We start from the raw sequence: 20,563 nt of genomic DNA on the forward strand, positions 1-20,563 counted from the left end.
ATTTAGGCCATGCCAGGTCCTAGTTGCAGCATGCATGCGGGATCTAGTTCCCCAACCAGGGACTGAACCCGCGCCCCCTGCATTGGGAGCGAGGAGTCCCACCCACTGGCCCACCAGGGAAGTCCCTAGTTGCAACATTTTCTTATGAAATGCTAAAATTAAAAAAATGCCACCAATATGATATGCCACCAATTTGTAAGCTGCATCACAATTTCAGAGATGTTGAAATGTGAAAAAAAATGTGCATCTTAGAAATGATAAAATATGTATATCCCTAGATGCTGAAATAACATGCAGAGATAATCAGGGAATGTTGTTTGGAGTAACTGAGAATGGGGAAAAGCAAGAGTAACTAGAAGACTAGACACAGGCCAATAAAGAGGAAAACTGCCACCTAGTGAACCAGACAAGTACCTCCAGAGCCATCTTAACATCCTACTAAGTTGTCTTATTTCAAGAAAATGCACCTACATCCCACATTAAATACAATTTATATGTAACTATATAGTAGTTGCAGAAAACTAGTTGCCATAATGCTATGTTTGGGCACATTTAATAAAGCATTTATTCATTTTTAAAAATATTTATTTTTGGGGCTTCCCTGGTGGCGCAGTGGTGGAGAGTCTGCCTGCCGATGCAGGGGACACGGGTTCGTGCCCCGGTCCGGGAAGATCCCACATGCCGTGGAGCGGCTGGGCCCGTGAGCCATGGCCGCTGAGCCTGTGCGTCCGGAGCCTGTGCTCCGCAACGGGAGAGACCACAACAGTGAGAGGCCCGCGTACCGGAAAAAAAAAAAAAGAGTGGAGAGGAAGCTGAGGAGAAGGGAAGACAGAGGGAAACCAGGAGACAGAGGAGAAATGAGAGGGAAGAGGAGAAAGATAGGAGAGGAGCGGGTCTAGAGAGGAGGAGGGGGGTGGGGAGGCAGCACGGGAGGAAGTCCGGGGGCGGGAGGAGTAGGACAGGGGTCTAGGCGGGCGCTCTCACCGAAAGTCGCTGCTGGGAGCCACGTTGAGATAGAGGAAGTGGATCTTCTTCAGGTATCTCTCTGTCTTCATTACGGTCATTATCTGGCTACCCAGGAGGGAAGTCTGCGGTAAGAAGCCAGTGCTTCTTTCTTGGAAGATCTCCTCCCCAGGAACTTCCGAGTCAAGCTGAGACCTGTATGATAAAAAATCAGGACAAAAGAGGCAGAGCAAAGCGGTCAGGTGGGCACTGTCAGCCAGTGAATGAAGGAGCTAGATCAGGTGCCTGAGAGGACCTGATGTGACCTTGTCAGAGCCTGTCGACCATCTACACCCGAAGGTTCACATACTGAGCAAATACAGCCCATGAGGAGATACAGTCAGGCAACTATATTCGTACACCTGTGTGTGAATAACCTCTCTCTTTCTGATAAGTGAATAATCATTCTGGATTGATTGTGATTACTATGACGTCAGTATTACATAATACTGAGTAAAAGTAATGGGAATACTTGGCTGTCCCAACTCATCACCTTGCAAGCGCACGGTCCTGGATTTCTTCCCTCTGGCAGCCTTCCTAACATTCTTGATCTCCTATCTTTGCCCCCGTTATACCTGCTTTCCAACCCTGCGTGATCTCCATGCTTGTGATTCTTTCTTACTCTTCCTCTATCATCACCCAACTTCCAGCTTCACATCCATCTCTTCCCAGCCGGGATCCGATGATGCATCCTTCAGCCCACTCAAGCCTGCACCAGTACCAACAATCTTCCTACACTTCTACCATACCAGTCGATAAAATTGGTATTAAAATTAATTATTCAAGAAGCCAAAAGTCAATTACCTGGACTAATAATTTTGGTTAGAGCACAAAAATAAAACTCTGAAAAATTAATCAAAGTATTTTTGTGTCATTAATTGACCCAAATCTAGATCAACAGAACAAGTTACCCCAGGGATACAGTGCAATCCTATTCTAAAGTTCACATCAACGGTAGGGTTTATGATTTTGACGTCAGATCAGGACATCTTAATGGTGTAACTGCTATTAAAGATTCATTTCCTCAATAATTAAAGTGCTACATGATCTAAGTAGGTTCAAAAGATCTCAGAACAAAGGAATGTCATCAGCTCCTCTATAGATTCCTGGTGTCCAGTCTCATCTGTGGGCTCACTCTGCTCGATGTCTTAGTACAAGTCCTCAGGGAGCTACCCCTTGCAGTCTCCTCAGCTGCTATTCCAGGCCTCAACCTACCCACCCCCTCAACCTATGCCCAGCCCTGCTGAGCTCCCAGTCACCTTCTCTGCCTCCATCTCTGCCCAGGGGAAACTGAGGCTCTCAGCCATGAAATAACTCCCTCAAGTTCAGCTGCCTTTCCACACATTTATCTGTACATATTTCCATCCTAATCTTGTCTCCTAATTTGCGAGGAAGGAGTGACTTTCTTCTCTGCAAGGCTAACTCATCCATTTGTGCTCAGGATCACTTATCCCGCCTTCATGATGTATTTTTTCTTTTTTTAAGATTTTTTTTTTGATGTGGACCATTTTTTTTAAAGTCTTTATTGAATTTGTTACAATATTGCTTCTGTTTTATGCTTTGGTTTTTTGGCCCTGAGGCATGTGGGATCTTAACTCCCCAACCAGGGATTGAATCCGCAGCCCCTGCATTGGAAGGTGAAGTCTTAACCACTGGACCGCCAGGGAAGTTCCCTTCATGATGTATTTTCAATCTCTTCTTCTTTGACTGTTAGCCTATATTTATTCATTCACTCTACAAATATTTATTGAGCACTTACTTCTCAAGCACCGTCTTAAAGACTATAAACATCTCTCCATTTTTTGGAGTCCTACTCAGACACCACTATTCTTTCAATCTGCTGTCCTAATCTCTCTCTTTCCCTTTCAAGCCAAGCTTCATGAAAGAATAACAAAACGTGATTTCCACTTCTTCACCTTCCATTCACTCCTGTATGCACTACAATCTGCCTTCCTCCTCACAAAATGCCACTGAAACCACTCTGACCAACCTCTTCCTTATTGCTAAATTCAATGAGTATTTCTCAGGTTTTTCTTACTTGCCTCAGTAGCATTTAACACTACTGACTGCTCCCTCCTCCTTGAAACTTTCCTCTTTATTTCACCTCCTAATCTTCAAGATATTTTGTTAACCCTAATCTAAACCCAAAGTCCTCTGACGTGCTTTCCCCTAACTCTGATGTGTATACACACACACACACACACACACACACACACACACTCCAGAGGAGCAGCCAGGGGAAAGGCCGTGTTCTTTGATTTTTATATAGCACTTAACACAAATCGTCACGATATTTTACTTAAATCAACGTACTTAACATCTATCTCCCTTAACTAAGCTGTAAAACCCCAGGGAAGAGCTTGAGTCTATCTTACCACTTCTGTATCCTCACCATCTAGCAGTTCCTGATACATATTAGATAACCAATAATACTTCTTGAATGTATCAATGCCTGGGAGGCCAGGCCTGGGGAACATGGTACAAATTAAGTCACATTAGCTAGGCCTCAGAGGTTTACCGCCAGCTCCAAAGAGAGGACAAAGAACTTGGCTTCTTGCCAACATCTCAGCCCATTCTCACTCCAGTTAGGTTCCCCCGGGAAAGGAGACTTATACTTAGGGCCCAGGGAAGATCTTTGACAAGAAGAGTCTGCTGGGGTTACTGAAGGCATACACTGTTGGCACTGGCCACCTGTCATCAGGCCCCCAGGAGCCTGCCTATCTGCCCACCAGTAAGACTTCAGGAAAAACTTGACCCCGCCATTAACTTAGAGCAAAAATTGAGAAAGCCAAGCTAGATTAAAGGTAAAACTACCCTTCTTCCCAGACAGTGAATACGTCACAGACAAGCTGGCCAGAGGACAAGGAGAAATTCCAAGATTAGAGTTAGAGAACTCTCAGAAGAGGGGGTCTCTGGAGGCATTCTGAAACCCTGAAGAGAGCAGTGAGAGCCAGATTGCGGAGAAAATCACCTCTCCAGGGGCCAGGATCCCCTCACTCGCAGGGCAGGAAGAAGGCTCTGGAAGGTCAGAATGAAAGTCCTACCTGTCAGTGCTGCCAACTGTAATGTGCCTTAGTTCACACAGACATGAGTGGGAAGGGTCCTCAGACAAGCACTCACCTAGGAGCATCCCGAGGGAAGGACCTGGATCAAACATCCGGCACCCAGCACTAGGGAGGCCCAGAGGCCAGACTCAGGGATTACGAACAAGTGAGAAAAACAACTAAGCGCTATATGAAAAAGAAGTCTAGAAACTCTGGAAACTCAAGCTATTGTCTGAAGCTTTGGCCTCCTCATCGTTGACTTTTGATTTTCATTCATGTCTGCATTTCCCTATGGGGATTAACACTGAGACCGCTGGGTTTATTTTGCAGACAGAAAGGAAGAGGGTTCTTCCTCTCTTTTGCTCAAAGCCCCAGACTAGGTCCCTCACTTACTTAGTCTCTCTTCTTCCGACAGGCTCCTCTTCTGCGTTGTCACCGTCACTGCTTTCATACTGTACAGGGATGTCCGTCGCTAGTGCCAAGGGCAGGAGGCTAAGGCCATCTAGCCAGTGGGCCTCTTCCAGGGCCACCTCAGTACCAACAATACCCAGGCTGTGCTGTAGCTCAGGCAGTGTCAATGGTCGTAGCCATGTGGCCAGCCCCTCCTCTACTTGCTGCCCTCCCCACCGGGCCTGCACAAAAGGGCAGGCTGGGCGTGGGGGCCCGTGATGGAACCTCTGCTTCTGGGGATAGCAGTCAACATGGGAGGTGCCCTCTAACAAAGAGGTGTCTCGGGGAAAGGCCTGGTCCATGGCACCTAGCAGGTCCAGCTGGAGCTGGGCCTGGACCCAGGGTGCCCAGCGGTATAGCCGCTCCAGGAAAGGCAGCAAATCAAGGCGACCAACAAGCAGCGCACGATATGGAGGCAGCAGACCCAGCACTGCGTACATGTAGTACCAAGCTGCAGGGCCGCCATCCTGCAGCACTGCTGAGAACAGAGTTTGGAGCTCAGCTACCAGGAGCTCCAGCACTGCAGGCCGCCCTGGCTGAGTCACTGCCTTCAGAAACTGCCTCTGTTTTCCCTGACAGGCCCAGCGCTGCTCTGCTGTGTCTAGGACACCTACAGAGTGCCGAGATTCAAGGGCTTTAGCTGACGCCTCTTCATCCGAGACCAAGAGGAGCCAGGCATTCAACTGCCGTCGGACTGACCCTGCCCACTGCTCGGGATCCGACTGCCAGTTCCAGGTTCCTGGTTGCTGGATCTCACCTGCTTAGTTCAGCCCAAGAGAGGGCAAGAGAAGGGGGCTTAGGCTCTGGGCAGGGTCAAAGGGATTGGGAGAAAGGGGAAGGGAGGGACTTAGGACAGGAAAATGGATGGAGCTGCAGGACAGAGCTAGACCAGCAGAGGGCCTTTCCTGAGACCCTCAACCGACCCCACAGATTCCCCCAAGACTGCTAAAAAGCAGGCCCAGGACAGAGGTAGGGCCCTCCCCGCACAAAAGTCCCTTCCCACTGCCCAGAACACTGTCCCCTCACCTGGCCTAAGGGGCACAGGAGGCAAGGGAAGGGAAGAGAACGGCATCTGCTGGTGAGGTTTCATGGGGAAGTGCCTGCTGGAAAAATGGATGAACTTAGACTCGGGTCCCAGGCACAGGCTCGCTCTACTCACAGCCACCTCCACCCAGAGACTCGCACACACACGTGTGATCACTTGTAGACACACACACACCGAAAGGGCTCACTCAGAGGACCTTAGAACAGCAGGGAACTGTCACTGGGATTGGAGCCTGGCGATCGCCTGAAGGGAGGAACAGGTCGTCACTCAGAGGCAGCAAAGCCCCAGTCCCATTTGCCCATGGGCTGAGGGATGTGTTGAGGACAGAAAGCAGAGGGGTGGGTACAGAGAACTACTTGGTTGGATGGAGTGGGGCCCGGGGTAGACCGGAGAGGGCCAGGCTGGAAGGAGGAGGAAAGAAGGAAGAGGAGGGGAGGAAAGGGAGGGGATGAGGGTCCGTAGGAGCGCAGGAGAAGGGGACACGCCTGGGGGCAGTGGCGAGAGTGGGTGTCTAGGGGGCGGTGCGAAAGGAAGCTGATCCCCAGCAGCAGACTCACCCGCAGCCCCACCCCCTCCCAGCGGTTAGAACAGTTACTGGATCGCTTGAGGCCCGAGCCTCCTTTGAGAGCCCGGGCGAAACCAGAAAGGGGCGGGGCCTAGGGGGGAGGGGCCGAGCCCAGGCCCAACCTACAGGCTGCCTGCCGGCCTTGGGAACAGGCCGTCTGACCGGTTGGGTCTGGAAAAGAGCTACGTGGCTGATTTGGGGAAGTCGCAATCCTGAGGGCGTCGTGGGCAGGTGTAATGCACGTGCCTGTTTATCTATTACTGAGCCTGTAAGCTGCCACGGGCACCAGCAAGCAGTCTTTGGGACACTCCCCAACCCGGGCACCAGCAAGCAGTCTTTGGGACACTCCCCAACCCGACACACACTCGCAAGTATCTGCCTAGCCCACCTCACCCCCTGCAAAAAACCCAAACAAGACACACTCCTTGATCACAGGGAGCTCAAAATTGGGGTTGGAGGTGGGGGGAACGCCTGAATGATTACAATGAATAGAAACTCAGCACGTGATAGAGTCCCACCTCTGCTTTATAAATCTGATAAGAATCCCAAACTTAAAAACTTAAAATGTCCAAAACCAGACTCCTAACTGCCTCCTTCCAAATAAACCTGTTCCTTTCACTGTCTTCCCCATCTCAGTAAATACCAAGTCCATTTTTCCAGTTGCTTGGGTCAAAATTTAGCGTCACCTTTGACTCCCCTCTCCCCCAACACACATCCCATGTCTAATGCTTTAGCAAATTTTGTTAAGCTATAGCTTCAAAATATATCCAAAATCCAACTATTTCTCACCACCCTAAGAGCTAAACCTTGGTCTAGGCCACTATCACCTCTCACCTAGATTATTCCATAGACTTCTAACTGGTCTCTGTTTCCTCCCTTGCCCCTACAATCTGCTCTTTTCAGAGCAGCCAGTGACCTTTTTCAAATACAGGCAGATCCTATGACTCCTCTGCTCAAAACTCACTAATGCCTTATCATCTCATTCCCTCAGGAAAGCCAAAGTCCTACACAGCCTACAATTTGCTATCTCATCAGCTGGCTGCTACCTCTGTGGCCTTTTGACCATCTATCCCTATTCACACCACTCCTCTGTGCCTGGATCACACTGAGCATGCTCCCCCCCCAACCCCGCCAGAGCCTCCATACAGTACATCTCTGCTTACGGTTCATTTAGAAGACAGAGAAGTTTTCTGTGGCTGTGTAACCAATTGCCACAAACTAAGCAGCTTTAAAACAACATCCATTTAGTATCTCACAGTTCGGTACATCGATGCCCAGCATGGCCTGACTGGGTTTTCTGCTCAGGATATCATAAGCCTGAAAGGTCATCTGGGCTGAGTTCTTGTCTGGAGGCTCTGGGGGAAAATCCTCCTCCAAGCTCATTCTTGTTGTTGACAAGATTCAGTTTCTTGCGGTTGTGGGACTGAGGTCCCTGTTTCCTCCTGGGCCTCAGGGGCCACTCTCAGGTCCTAGAGGCCACCTGTCTTCCTTGCCATATGGCACCTTCATCTTCAAACCAGCAGCAGTGCCTCAAATCCTTCTTATGTTTCAAATCTTTCTGACATTCTCTTCTGCATCCAGCCAGAGAAAACTCCCTGCGTTTAAAAAGTTCATGTGGTTAGGCCAGGCCCACCCGGATAATCTCCCTTTCTTACAGTCAAGTATGTCATATAATACAACCTAATCACAGAAGTAAAATCTGTCATATTCACAGTCCTAGGGATTATACAGGGTGTGTACACAGGGGGGTGGGAAATCTTGCGCACCATGTTAACATTCTGTCTACTACACATATGCTGTAATAACAAAAAGACCCCCAAAATACGATGGCTTAAACATAATAGAAGCTTACTTTTTCTCTCACACAACTGTCCAGGAATAAGTACTCCAGGGCTAATATGGCAGCCTTTTAGTTGTTCTGCCTTCTTCAAGGAAGTGGTCCTTATCTTCAAGGTCCAAGACAGTTCACCACCATGTGTGTTGGGCCTCATCCCAAGTAGTGAGATGGGGGAAAGAGTAGGAGAAGGCCCACCCTTACCCTTAAGGGCACAGCCTGGCAATGCATGCATCACTCGATCACATGGACACACCTAGCTGCAAGGAAAGTTGCAAAATCTGATCTTTATTTTCAGCCACCATCTGCCCAGGTTAAAGTCAGGGGTTCTATTAGTAAAGGAAGAAGGGGACGATGGATGCTATGGGCAAGTAGAGGCTGATGCCACAGTGAACACTCTTTTTCCAGATGTCCACGAGGCTTCCTCCCTCATTTCAAGTTTCTGCTTAAGGAGACCTCATTAGTGAGTTCTTCTCTGACAACCTAGCCTAAAATAGCAACACTGTCCCCAGCTTCCTTATCCTTCTTACCCTGCATTGATTTTCCCCATAGCACTTATTACCATCTCATATCAATACTTACTTAACTGCTTATTGTCTGTTTCCCCTGACTAGAAGCATAAGCTCCACGGTGGCGGTTTCTGACTGCTCTCTGCTGTACCCCCAGCCCCTAGTACTAGGCACCATGAGTAGGTGATCACAAAATATTTGTGGAACAAAGGCATAAATGTATAGCAATCAATCGTCATTAGTGAGAAACAGGACAGACTCTGGAAGTCACACTGACTGGATTGAAAACCTGACTCCACCACTTGCTAGTCATGGGATATTTTACTGCAATTTTATTTTTTTGTGTAAAATGAAGATAACAGTAGTACCTACTTTATAGGGTTGTTGTGAGAATTAACTGAGTTAATGTATATAAAATGCTTAGACTAGAGCCTGGTAGATAGTACACACATGATATAACTGACCTGTGTGAGCTGCGTGCTTTTGTTGTTGTTTATGGCACTCTACCAAGTGCTGTGGACGTAATGGTGAACGAGACATAAAAGGGTTCAATGAGGGCACAAATAAGAATCCTTCCTGGAAAAGGCAAGGAAGAGTTACAGGTAGGCCTTAAAGTTTTAGGCCTTAAAATAATAGTTTTTTCCAGTTATAAAATAAATTATGGGGATGTAATACACAGAGGAGGGAATACAGTCAATAATATTGTAATAACTTTAAATGGTGACAGATGGTGACTAGACTTACTGTGGCGGTCATCTCATAAGGTATATAAATGTCAAATCACTATGTTGCACACCTGAAACTAATATAACTATGTATATCAATTATACTTCAATTAAAAAAAGTTTTCCAGACAGACAAAGCCAAAAGGGAATTCTGTTCAGTAACCTCTACTGAGCCTTCAACACTACCTAATAATCTAATTATGTTCCTTTTGTCAGTTCACTCTCTCATTCTGTGCAATGACTATTTCAAACCTTCTGCTGTACTTTCTCATCTTCCATTTTCTTTGGCTTTACTCTCTGATGATAACTTCACTTCTGAATTATCAGTGACTAACGCTCAAAATGGGGATGAAACAATCCCAGAAAAATTACACTGAGAAATAACAGGACCTTGAGAAACTTTTAGATTTAATGGTTGGAGGTGGGTAAGCCCGCAAAGGAGGCTAAGAAGCTGTGGCCAGAGGTAGTAGTGAAAACACAAGTGGAATCACAGACACCAGTGAGAGTGTCCATGAGGAACAAGTCGATAGTACCAGATGCCACTAAGAAGTGAAGTAAGCTGAGGAAATAACCACTGGATTCAGGGATATGAAGGCCACTTGGTGAGCTAGGGTGACCTCAGGAAGAACTATTTCAATAGAAGAAAGGTTACAAAAGTCAAAATAGGGTGGGGGGAGAAGTGGGAATGGAGAAGACCAAAGTATCCACTGTTTTGAGTTTAGCCATAAAATGGAAAAAAACTGGACGGTACCTGTGAGGTAGAGTGGTTTGTTTGCTGTAACGGGAGTCTTCGGCATGCTTAAACACTGATGAGAATTTAGTAAAGTGGGAAAAAGTCAGAGATCTCCAAAGAAGGAAGGACTAGGATTCAGTGCACAGGAACAGGCACTGGCCATGAGCGATATTTGTCTTGTTTAGACAGGAGGGAAAGAGGAGAGAATGATGCAGATGTAGACGGGTGACCAAGTTTTGAGTTGCAAGATGTTACGGAAGTTCCTAACTGATAGCTTTTACTTTTGCCTATGAAGTTAAAATAAGGCTACCTGCGGAAAGTGAAGAGAATCATGGGGATAATAAGAGGCTTAAGAATATTGGTTTGGGGCTTCCCTAGTGGCACAGTGGTTAAGAATCTGCCTGCCAATGCAGGGGACATGGGTTCGAGCCCTGGTCCGGGAAGATCCGTGGAGCAACTAAGCCCGTGAACCACAACTACTGAGCCTGCGCTTTAGAGCCCATGAGCCACAACTACTGAGCCCACGTGCCTAGAGCCTGTGCTCCGCAACAAGAGAAGCCACCGCAATGAGAAGCCCGCGCACCGCACCGCAATGATCAGTAGCTCCCACTCACCGCAACTAAAGAAAGCCCATGCGCAGCAAAGACCCAATGCAGCCAAAAAATAAATAAATAAAAATAAATAAATTTATATAAAAAAAGGAATATTGATTTGAAATAGTCATTGCAGGGAACAGGAAAGACGACTAGAAAAATCTAGTGGGATTACAGGGCCTCAGACTCCATTTGAAGTTGATAACCATGGATTCATAGCGATATAAATCTGCTCTATAGTCATTACCTTGGGCAGTTTTTAGATGTCCAAATGCAGGCACAAATGTTTCATTTTACCCAGGCCCAACAAAGAAATGAGAGGGAAGGAAATTTAGCCTATTCCAAAAGAATTACTAGAATTTCATAAGGACTTTGTTTTTGGCCACGCCCCATAGTGTTCGGGAGCTGAGTTCCTAGACCAGGGATCGAACCCAGGCCCCCTGCAGTGGAAGTGCGGAGCCTCAACCACTGGACGACCAGCGAAGTCCCAAGAATGACTAGAATTTAAGCTCGACAGGAATCTAAAGACAGGAAGGTGTTAATGGAGAGAATGTAGAAGCAATGGTCTGAACGCTGCATTGAAATTTAAAAAAAAAAAAATGGTAGAGGAATAGTCCAATAAACAAAGAGGAAGGAATACAGTCAGTGAATAAGATGCAAGTAATAGTATTTTGAAGATGGAACAGTTTGGGGTGGTGGACAATGCAAAGGATGTAAGTAAGAGTAGCTGAGACAGAGTAGAAATCATTAGAGATTGGGTCAAGGAACTAAGAGACAAAAAACACTGAACGGACTCTCTTGTGTAACATTAAAGTATCAAGAGGAAGACCAACGGCTAGCTCTGCAGAGGAAAGTAGGAGAGTGGCAGTTACTACAGATAAGTAATAAGAGAGGTGATACAGTTGAATAGGCTCAAAGGAATTAGACTTTGCAAAGGAGTAGGCAGTTAAGTTCTGAAGCCACAATAGCAAGAACAACCCTGTCTCAAATATGTGTTTGTGATAAAGGGATAAAGCTTTGTCAACATTTATCCTCGTGTTGTGCTTGAAACATCACATTGCTCATTATACCAATGGCTAAGACGTCATGGTAAGACCTCAAGGAGATTTCAGTGACAAAGGAAGACGGATAGTAGGAAGAAGGTACTTTTCGTTAAGTATTGAACCTATTTAGAAACAGAAAGGAAAGAAGAGATTAAAAAGTCTTGGTGGATCAGACTGAGGGACAGTTGTCTTTCCATGCCTAGGGAAAAGTTGACTGCAGATGAGCAGGCAAATATAAGCTCTGGAAGTTCAAAGGACATAGGCTTTAGAGTCAGACAGATCTGTGTTCCTAGCCCTTCTCCAGCAATTACTAATTACGTGACATGGAAACATAGATAATTCACAGTGGAAGTTTATTGCAGGGATATACATAAATATCGATGGAGAAGAATCCTCCCACTATCAGAATATCCCAGGTCCCCAATCCTGTCTCTGGGAATTGCAAAGTTCACAAGCTGCTTTACCTGCATTTACACTTTTCAAGGAGAGAACTTTATTGGGCAGACATGAAGCCACTCAGTAGGAAAGTTCCTGATCAACAACTTTTTTTATTAAGGAAGGGTCTTAGCAGACCTTTCTGTTCAAGATTTGTTCAGCTAATGAGGCAAAAAGCTGATTAGAGCCACTTTTCTCAATAGGTAACTGCATATAAGGTGGGCTTCTGGTACATACTGAATTCTTGCCTCCTCATCTGTTAAGTGGGGATAATACCAAGACCAGAACCTATACAAAGCGGGTGCTCAACAGATATTTTGAAAGGCAGCCTGGTGTAGTAAAAGATTTTAAAGACAGGTCTGCATTTTCAGACAGGGTCTGCTACCAGAGAATTTCAATGCCCTGATCTGTACAGGAGAGGAAACATCTGCTTTGTGGATGGTTGTAAGTTTTCTTTTATTTCGTTTTTTTTTTTTTTTTAATGATTGTAGGAGCCAATGTCTAAGAAGTTCTACTTCCATTTTAAAAATCAAACATGGTCACCTGATGGGGAATAGTCAAGGATGAGGCAGGGGATTAAGGAGAGCAATGAAGGTGTAAAATAACTGCTGTAGTGATTAGGAGAGCAAACAGACCAGGAACTCACAAAGGGTTGCTTGTTTGTAACGAGGGCTTGGTTGAGGTTGGAGATCTTGAATATTTAGTGGCACTCACTACACAGCTTTATTTTTCTCTAGCAGTGTGAATGGAGGAACAGAAATGTTAAAACAGCTGATACAAAAAGGACACAAAAATGGCAAGAAAATTCAGTGATGTACAGGCCACTCAGATTGCTGAATACAGAAGTAAATTCCACACGGAGGGAAATAATGAGGAAAGAACAGACAGGCTGGAATTAGAAATCACAGAACAGGCACAGTGGGAACAATCTGGGGTAGAGGAAGAGATGGAATCAGGAGATTACAGACAAGCAGTGAGACATTAAGGTAACATTCAAGAAGTCCTGAAGATTTGGCTTTCTTCCTTTTTTTCCCATAACCATCACCATCTACTTCTCCCTTAGGTTTTTATCCCTCGAGTCTGACTGTATTGCAGAATATGGTTCCACAAGTTTTCCCCTTTCTGACTGCTCCTGAAGACAAGCACACAGATCTTCTTTGTTTAAAGATTTTACTGCTCATCCTAAGAAGACAGAAAATATTAAGTAAGTAACAACTTGAGGAAGTGGTTGACGTTCCAGAACACCCCAGAATTCTTACAGGTTTCATCTCTGTCTGAGGCTACTGACTTCCCAGGAGGTAGCGCCTAAAAGCCCTGTGGATTCTTAATCTGCTGTCCTTAGATATCTCTAAGTGAGCCATTTAAGTCAGACAGATTTAAGGACAGCTAGACAGAGTTCCCATTTTCTGTCATCTGGGCAGAAACCAACTTCTTGTCGCTATTACCAGTCTTAAAATTGTACCCACAGATGTCGCTTTAACCAGGTGCCTGGGAATGCTGACGTTTTCCTTCTACACATTGAAGGCAATTTCTCTGCTGCCAGGGCTGAAGCATCCTGACAGAATAATAAAGATGGTGTCAATCAAGTGGGCAAAGCTTCCTTGCCCAGAATACAAACCAAACAAAGTAAAAGTGGGTTTATTAGCTCCAGGAAAAGGAGCAACAGTACCCAGCTCTCAGGCAACTCCTCACTTTCTATATACAGGTCGCACCCAGCCCAAGGTCCACTGGCTCCTTAAATATGAGGGTCCATCCAGTGCCTCCCTTCCCGGGGTTGGGGACGGCTAGCTCCCTGATGGCGAGGTTTCGGGCTGTTCGGCAGCAACACCTGGCACAGATGAGGCAGCCTCGTAGTCTGCGATGCGGCGCTGTACCAGGGCAGGCATGAGCTGCACGTAAGCGGCCATGAGGCGGTGGTTGGAATGGATCAGCTTCCCAGCACAGCTGTGCAGACAGGCCTCCTGGAAGGAAGACAGGGTGGAAGTAGAAGCCAAAGGTGTCTCGTCAGGTCCGTCTCCTTCCTTCCCATCCCCAGCCTAGGGGCTAGGGTCGCAGAAAGGCCAGTGCCAGAGGTAGGGGAAGTGGCGGAAGAGGGAAGCAGTCTACGGTTAACTCTGAGGATCGAGGGTAATCTCCCTACTCGGTTCCCCCACCTAACCTCCTCAGCATCCAGAGCTCGGTGGTGCAGGCTGGGCACGCAGCGCTGGAAGCAGAGTTCCGTCATCCGATTGTAGACCAACAGGAAGTCCCGCAGCTGGGAAGAAGGGGGACAAGGAACTCAGCGAAGAGGGGCCACATCTCAATTCAAGGCCGCGCCGCCCGAGCTTTCCCAGGACCGCACCCCATGGCCCGACGTTCCCAGCCCTCTGATGCCTGGTTCCTTGGGGTTCCCGCCATGCAGACAGGGATGCTAGCTGAACGCGTGGCCCCAAAGCTCCCACTCACGTTTCTGAGCTGTTGCTGCTGTTGCTGCTGCTGCTGCTCCATCACGCCACCGGCGCGTGCCCTACGTCACTTCCTTCACAGCTTCTTGGTAACGCCCGGAAGTGACCTCTCGTGACTCCCCAGGGACAGAGAGGTTGGCTCCAGGATAGCCCTGCCCCCAGATGCCAACGTCACTTCCGCCCTCATAATCTGCGACGTGGCCGGCTTCTTCTGCCCGTGAGAGGACGTCACTTCCGCCGAGTCCCTGACCTGCTGCTAGGATCGCGACAGGAACTGGAGCCCGAGGTCCCCGCGCGGCCCGGGCCTGGCGCCCTGAGGGGAAGAGCCGCCCGGCCCGAGGTGAGAGGGACGTGCATGGGCGAGGGCAAGTTGAATGCACGAACCTGACGTGAGGGCAAGATGCCTCTGAACCCTGGGGAAGGATGAGGACACACCTGATGCCCAGGTGTATGGGGGGAGGGCGGAGACTCACACACCTGGGGAGACATAACTGACTTTGGAAGGGATCACCTACCTATGTACTGGGAAAAAGAGGCTTTTCCCAGAGGTCGTGAACTTATACCAAGTGATTCAACAAAGGCCTGAAGGGGGAGGGCCCGAGGAAGAGGAGGTGCATGGGATAGAGGAAGGGGAGACCCCCTGCAGGAAAGAGGAAGAAACACTAAAGGAGTGTGAGAGGCCGAGCAGTGGAGAACATACCTGAATGGGGGTACACACCTGAGCCCTGGGAAAGGGGTTCATCTCCTGATGGGGAGAAACACCTGCATGGGCATATGCTTCTTGAGAGCACAGACTTTATCTCTCTTGTTCACTGCTGTTTCTCTATTGCCTCAAATAGTGCATGACACATAGTAGGCACTCATTAAATGTCTGTTGAGTGAGTGAATGCATGAATGATCACCGGAGTCCTGGTAGGATAGGGGGGTTCATGAGAACATGACCTCAGGTCAGGCACACCTGAGGCCTGGGTGTGCGTGTTACCAATATGCACCTTGGAGGGGAGAAACACATATACTTCAGGGAAGAGTAGTGGCCAAACCCCAGAACACTGAGGCCCTGGGACAACCTCCGAAATGGCAGGGGAGATCTTCCTCTTTGGAGTCCTGGCCAGTTTCCAGAACTGTCTGTGTTGGGCTTTGCAGGGCGCTGGGGTAGAGACTTTGACTCCAGTCCCTTCGCTAGCCATGACGGACGGGATCCTAGGGAAGGCAGCCACAATGGAGATCCCCATCCACGGGAATGGTGAAGCTGGGCAGCTTCCTGAGGATGATGGGCTGGAGCAGGTGCTTCTGTTTGATTCTTCATATTGTTTCAATTGAGGAATCCCAACTCATAAACCCTGAACCCTCGTCCCTATTCCAGTAGCCTTCCCCTAACTTACCTAATCTCCCTTCAATCTTTTTACAAATCTTTGTTCTGATTCTGTGCAGACTTCCCTTGTGTGCTCTCTCTATGATGCTTCAATCCAAGCTTGTTTTCACCCCCAAAATGCTTCAGCTGCCCCTATGTTCCTGAAGCCCCCCTCTTCTCTGGCCTATAGGACCTCCAGCAGGTGATGGTGTCAGGACCCAACCTCAATGAAACCAGCATTGTGTCTGGTGGCTATGGGGGCTCTGGTGATGGACTCATCCCCACAGGTATGAATGATCAGAACAGGACAGGAAGCTTGAGTGGAGAGGGGGAGAGTGGTGGTTCTAGGGAGCATAGAGTATGTCTAAGAAGGCTTGAATTATGTCTGGAGATCCTGGGAAACTCTGCTAGTATGAACCCTATGGAATCTCAGCCCAAGGCCAGTTCCCAGAGTTGTCCATCTGCTCCCACTTGTCATTTAGCCCCACTTGTCCTTTCTCTGCTGTCACCACCTAAGTCAAGCAAAGAACTCTGTTTCCCAGGCCTCCCCTGCCTGCTCTGGAGCCTGAATCTGATTTGGAACTTTGTGAGGCTTCTCAGAGTTTTACTTTAGACTCTAACATTTAGAGGAACAAACAGCTCTGAATCTCACACTGACTAGTATCCACGTGGGAATGTCAGCCGGGTTTTCTGTTTGATGGACCCACTATCCTTGATCAGTCACCCCATACTCAGCCTATTTCCTGCTGTTTTCTCTACCCCTGTACACTAGCAACTCCCTCTTCCCTCCTTCTTCAGTCCCCACCGCCACTTCAGAAGGAGGCCGGATGTATATTGGGTTTTGGCTCTCAGGGCACAATGTATGAGTTCCTTCTAGTGAGTAGGAGAATCTAATTGTCTCTAGGTTCTGCTCCTTCAGGGAAGTCATTTTCATGTGCTGGGAGGGAAGTATGGGCGGAACCACAGAGGTGTCTGATTGTATCTGAGAGAGGCTGGTGTCAGAGAACTTGGTCCTTTAGGGTCTGGCCGCCATCCATCTCACAATACCAACTCTGCTGGCCCTGGAGATGAGGTGGCTCGGGGCATCGCTGGAGAGAAGTTTGACATCGTCAAGAAATGGGGCATCAACACATATAAGGTGGGATTCAAGCACCTCTCCCTTCCCCCAAACTCCCCTGGGTACCTTTTCCCCATCTTCCAGATCCTAATGTCCCATCTATGGCTGAGACTAGGAGCCTGGGGATGCTGGGGTAGGTACGTTTTGGGAGGACAGGGTGCTAGGGTCTCTGACCTATTCCCTCACTTCCCAATCAGTGTACAAAGCAGCTGTTATCAGAGCGATTTGGCCGAGGCTCCCGGACTGTGGACCTGGAGCTAGAGCTGCAGATTGAGCTGCTGCGTGAGACGAAGCGCAAGTATGAGAGTGTCCTGCAGCTGGGCCGGGCACTGACAGCCCACCTCTACAGCCTGCTGCAGACCCAGCATGCACTAGGGGACGCCTTTGCTGACCTCAGCCAGAAGTCCCCAGAGCTTCAGGTGCCTCAGCCAGGCCTGAGAGGGTGGGGGACTGGGCCCGGGCCCGCCAGGCAGTCACCCCTCAGCCTCCCTCCCTCCTGCAGCCCAGAGGGAGAACCCCTCCAGGGCGGGCCCAGCTCTGCCCCCAGCAGCACCCACCTGTGGAGGCAGGGGCTTGTACGGAGGTCCAGAAGTTGGAGGGGGTGGGGCAGGCGGCACACCAGGTGCCTCACAAGTACCCCTCTCTGCATTGACAGGAATGCCTTCAGTGCTCAGCCTAATCGGAGCCCCTCCTTTGCCTGCTGCACTAGCTTTCCCTACTCCAGTTCTGTGAACTTCATCTGAGGCCCTCACTCCCACATTCCTGTCCCAGGCATCCCCAGGGCAGCCCCACTAACTTTCTGGCTAAGAGAGCCTTGCTGGAGGCAGTGCTGGGTTGTTCCACTTTCAATGGCTGGTTCCTCCCGGGAGAGGAGGGGAAAGAAGGGCCCTACAGCCCGGACTGTTACTCAAGGCCTGTCCCTCCCTTCTGCCCTCAGGAGGAATTTGGCTACAATGCAGAGACGCAGAAGCTGCTGTGCAAGAATGGAGAGACGCTGCTAGGGGCTGTGAACTTCTTTGTCTCTAGCATCAACACGTTGGTAACCAAGACCATGGAAGACACGCTCATGACTGTCAAACAGTATGAGGCTGCCAGGTGTGGGCACTGGCAGGGCCTAGGGTTTGGGGCATTTGGCTGGCATGGGTGGAAGTTTGAGCTTTAGGGGCACAAGAATTGAGAAAAGAAAGGAGAGTATGTGTGGAGGGCAAAGGGGTGGAGACCAGCCCATATCACCCCCTCCCCAGGCTGGAATACGATGCCTACCGGACAGACTTAGAGGAGCTGAGCCTAGGCCCCCGTGATGCAGGGATGCGTGGTCGACTTGAGAGTGCCCAGGCCACTTTCCAGGCCCATCGGGACAAATATGAGAAGCTGCGGGGAGATGTGGCCATCAAGCTCAAGTTCCTGGAAGAAAACAAGGTGCTAACCCCACCCCTTTGACCCAGCCCACCTTCCCATCTGTAACACTGACCTCACCCCCCCCAAAAAAAAGACCTCCCCATTATTGGACGGGGAAATGCGGCCTGGCTAAGGAGTGGGATCTTCCCCAGCCCACTCAAGCCCTGGGCCTTTCCCGTCACCCTCCCTCTGATCCCTTGAGGATTTGACTGCTGATCCCAAGAACATAACTGGGAAAAACCCACCCCTTAAGCTTGGGTGCCAGAACCTCTGGCCCTGCCAATCAGGTCAGGTTTCTCCTATCACACTGGCGTTTATCCTTTGGCTCCCTTGATGGAGGTCAGCCCCCACTCCAAAAGCACGATCAGAGCAGAGTCCATGTGCCCCTGGTCTGGGCTCAGGCTCACAGCCCCTCAGGAAGGGTGTCTGAGTCCAGTCTCGGCTGACCTCGCTGGCCCCCCAGATTAAGGTGATGCACAAGCAGCTGCTGCTCTTCCACAATGCCGTGTCAGCCTACTTCGCTGGGAACCAGAAACAGCTGGAGCAGACCCTGCAGCAGTTCAACATCAAGCTGCGGCCTCCAGGAGCTGAGAAGCCCTCCTGGCTGGAGGAGCAGTGAGCCACTCCAGCCCAACCTGGCTGTCAAGGACATTGGGAGGGGCAGTCCCAGGGTGGGGGAGATTTGGACATGGGACATCCCTTGCCACCTGCGCTCTGGCTTGGGTTCCCTTTCCCTGGCTGGGGCCTGACAGGAGGTCTGCAGGCCCAGCAGCTGCTGCCCTGTCCTTTATCTTCCTGGCCACTGGGCTTCATTCCCAGATCTTTTCCTTCCACTCCACAGCCAAAGGCTATGACAAAAACCACTCCCTGGCCAATGGCATCACTCCTCAGGCCTATCCCAGTTCCTGGGGTGTGCCCCCTGACCAATGGCAGAGCCTCAAAAGGCCCTGTCAGCCAATGGCAGCTCTTCTTGGGCTCCCCTGGGCCAATGATGTTGCCTCCAATATCCTTTGTCCCTCCTCAATGCGTGCCCATTGCAGAGAAGGGGACTGGGACCAAAGGGGTGGGGATATGGGGAGCCCCATTTCTGGCCCTGCATCTGAATGGGTCTCCCCTCACCTACCCACCCAGTTTAATTGTGCTTAGAGTCCTGGAAGATTGGGACCTAGCACTAGGAATAAACCTTTCATAAAAGCAGGCCCAGTGAGGTCAATTTGTGGGGGACTCTAGGAGGGTGGTCTGGGTAGAGAAACAGTCTAATTACACACCAAAATCCTATCATTTCAGGAGAGCTGGGGCTAGATAGCTGAAGTCACAGGTTTCAGGAACAATCTGAGGGCCTACTCTCCTCCCCCAGCCCCAGTAGGAGCCAAAGCTTTATTTGCCCTTTAGGCTAGCACCAAGATAGCAATGGATCTTAAAACACAGGGCCCAGAGCGGGTTGGGCCCACTGACCTCCATCATCCAGTCATTCATACAGCAAATATTTACTGAGTGTTTTTATTTGCCAGGCACTGCGCTAGACCCTGGCGAAACATCAGGGAATAAAACACGGTCCCTGCCCACAGTGCTTACAGCCTAGTGGGGGATAGAGGCAAGTTAGGCAACTACAATACAGTGATAAGTACTAGGATACAGAAATACAGAAGTACAGGGGGCTATGGGAGCACAGAGGAGGGGCATCTAGCCTAGATAGGTGGAGATGGGGATGTCAACTTGAAAGCTGAGACCTGAGGGTAACTAGAGGATAGCCAGGTAAAGAGTAGGGGGAAGAGCATCTTAGGCAAAGAGGCCAACATACGTGAAGGCCCTGAGTAGGAACAGGAAGGAATTCAGCTTGGGAAAAATGAAGGGGGAGTGGCTAGAGGATGACTCTAGAGGTAAGGTGGTAGACCATGCTGAGCCTCTTCAGGCTGCTTACGGACTTTTGCCCTTTGTTCAAAGGAGCTGTGAAGCCTTATCAGCAGATGTTTGATGACAGGGGAGTTTAGGACTGAGGAAAGAAGTCTTTGTGAGGCTTCAAATAGTGTTATACAGACCGGAGTTGCCTCATATTGAGTAGTCTCTTAGCCCTGGCCCCATATTCCAAAGCAAGGGTGAACCCTGTCTGAGCAAGCACCAGAGCACCTGCGCTGGGTGCCAGAACTGAGGCAGATTAGAAGTCAAGGCACTTCCCAGGGTCCCTGCTGCATCCCGGTGTTGAGCCCAAATCTGAACATTGTGTGATGCAAGAAAGCTCCCCAATAGCACTTTGATTTACTCAGGGACCAGCTAC

General features: G+C 49.1%; 3 protein-coding genes across 9 annotated transcripts in view; 1 reads left to right on the forward strand and 2 right to left on the reverse strand.

Moving 5' to 3' along the window:
- The window catches only part of DNHD1 (dynein heavy chain domain 1), a gene marked incomplete at both ends in the record, with an annotated part of 65,411 nt that extends 57,922 nt beyond the window's left edge, over positions 1-7,489 (reverse strand). The window contains 3 exon segments of the mRNA XM_079929559.1: positions 985-1,158; positions 4,440-5,106; positions 7,363-7,489. Coding sequence (XP_079785685.1) covers positions 985-1,158; positions 4,440-5,106; positions 7,363-7,489 — 968 coding nt within the window.
- TIMM10B (translocase of inner mitochondrial membrane 10B) lies at positions 1,042-14,514 on the reverse strand. 7 transcript variants are annotated; one of them, XR_013829348.1, is made up of 7 exons: positions 14,424-14,514; positions 14,137-14,232; positions 13,807-13,939; positions 8,914-9,025; positions 7,959-8,200; positions 7,270-7,701; positions 1,042-1,158 (listed from the first exon to the last, which is right to left on the reverse strand). XR_013829348.1 is itself a non-coding variant. In XM_079928738.1 (5 exons), the coding sequence occupies exons 1-4, from the start codon at positions 14,463-14,465 to the stop codon at positions 13,490-13,492; spliced, it is 315 nt and encodes a 104-aa protein (XP_079784864.1). In that variant the 5' UTR covers positions 14,466-14,514; the 3' UTR covers positions 8,989-9,021; positions 13,445-13,489. The 7 variants fall into 7 exon arrangements, 6 of the variants coding, with proteins under 6 accessions (XP_079784860.1, XP_079784864.1, XP_079784863.1 ...); XM_079928738.1 differs by lacking the exons at positions 1,042-1,158; positions 7,270-7,701; positions 7,959-8,200 and adding an exon at positions 13,445-13,533 and having other exon boundaries at positions 8,989-9,021; XM_079928737.1 differs by lacking the exons at positions 1,042-1,158; positions 7,270-7,701; positions 7,959-8,200; positions 8,914-9,025 and adding exons at positions 9,042-13,160; positions 13,445-13,533.
- A 137-nt stretch (positions 14,515-14,651) lies between these two features.
- ARFIP2 (ARF interacting protein 2) lies at positions 14,652-20,341 on the forward strand. Its single transcript, XM_079929304.1, has 8 exons — positions 14,652-14,762; positions 15,566-15,706; positions 15,964-16,060; positions 16,793-16,911; positions 17,088-17,309; positions 17,828-17,985; positions 18,135-18,309; positions 18,752-20,341. Exons 2-8 carry the CDS (start codon positions 15,608-15,610, stop codon positions 18,905-18,907), a joined length of 1,026 nt encoding a protein of 341 aa, XP_079785430.1. The 5' UTR covers positions 14,652-14,762; positions 15,566-15,607; the 3' UTR covers positions 18,908-20,341.
- The last annotated feature ends 222 nt before the right edge of the window (positions 20,342-20,563 follow it).

The sequence above is a fragment of the Stenella coeruleoalba genome, assembly GCF_951394435.1.
Source record: "Stenella coeruleoalba genome assembly, chromosome: 8".
NCBI lineage: Eukaryota > Metazoa > Chordata > Mammalia > Artiodactyla > Delphinidae > Stenella > Stenella coeruleoalba.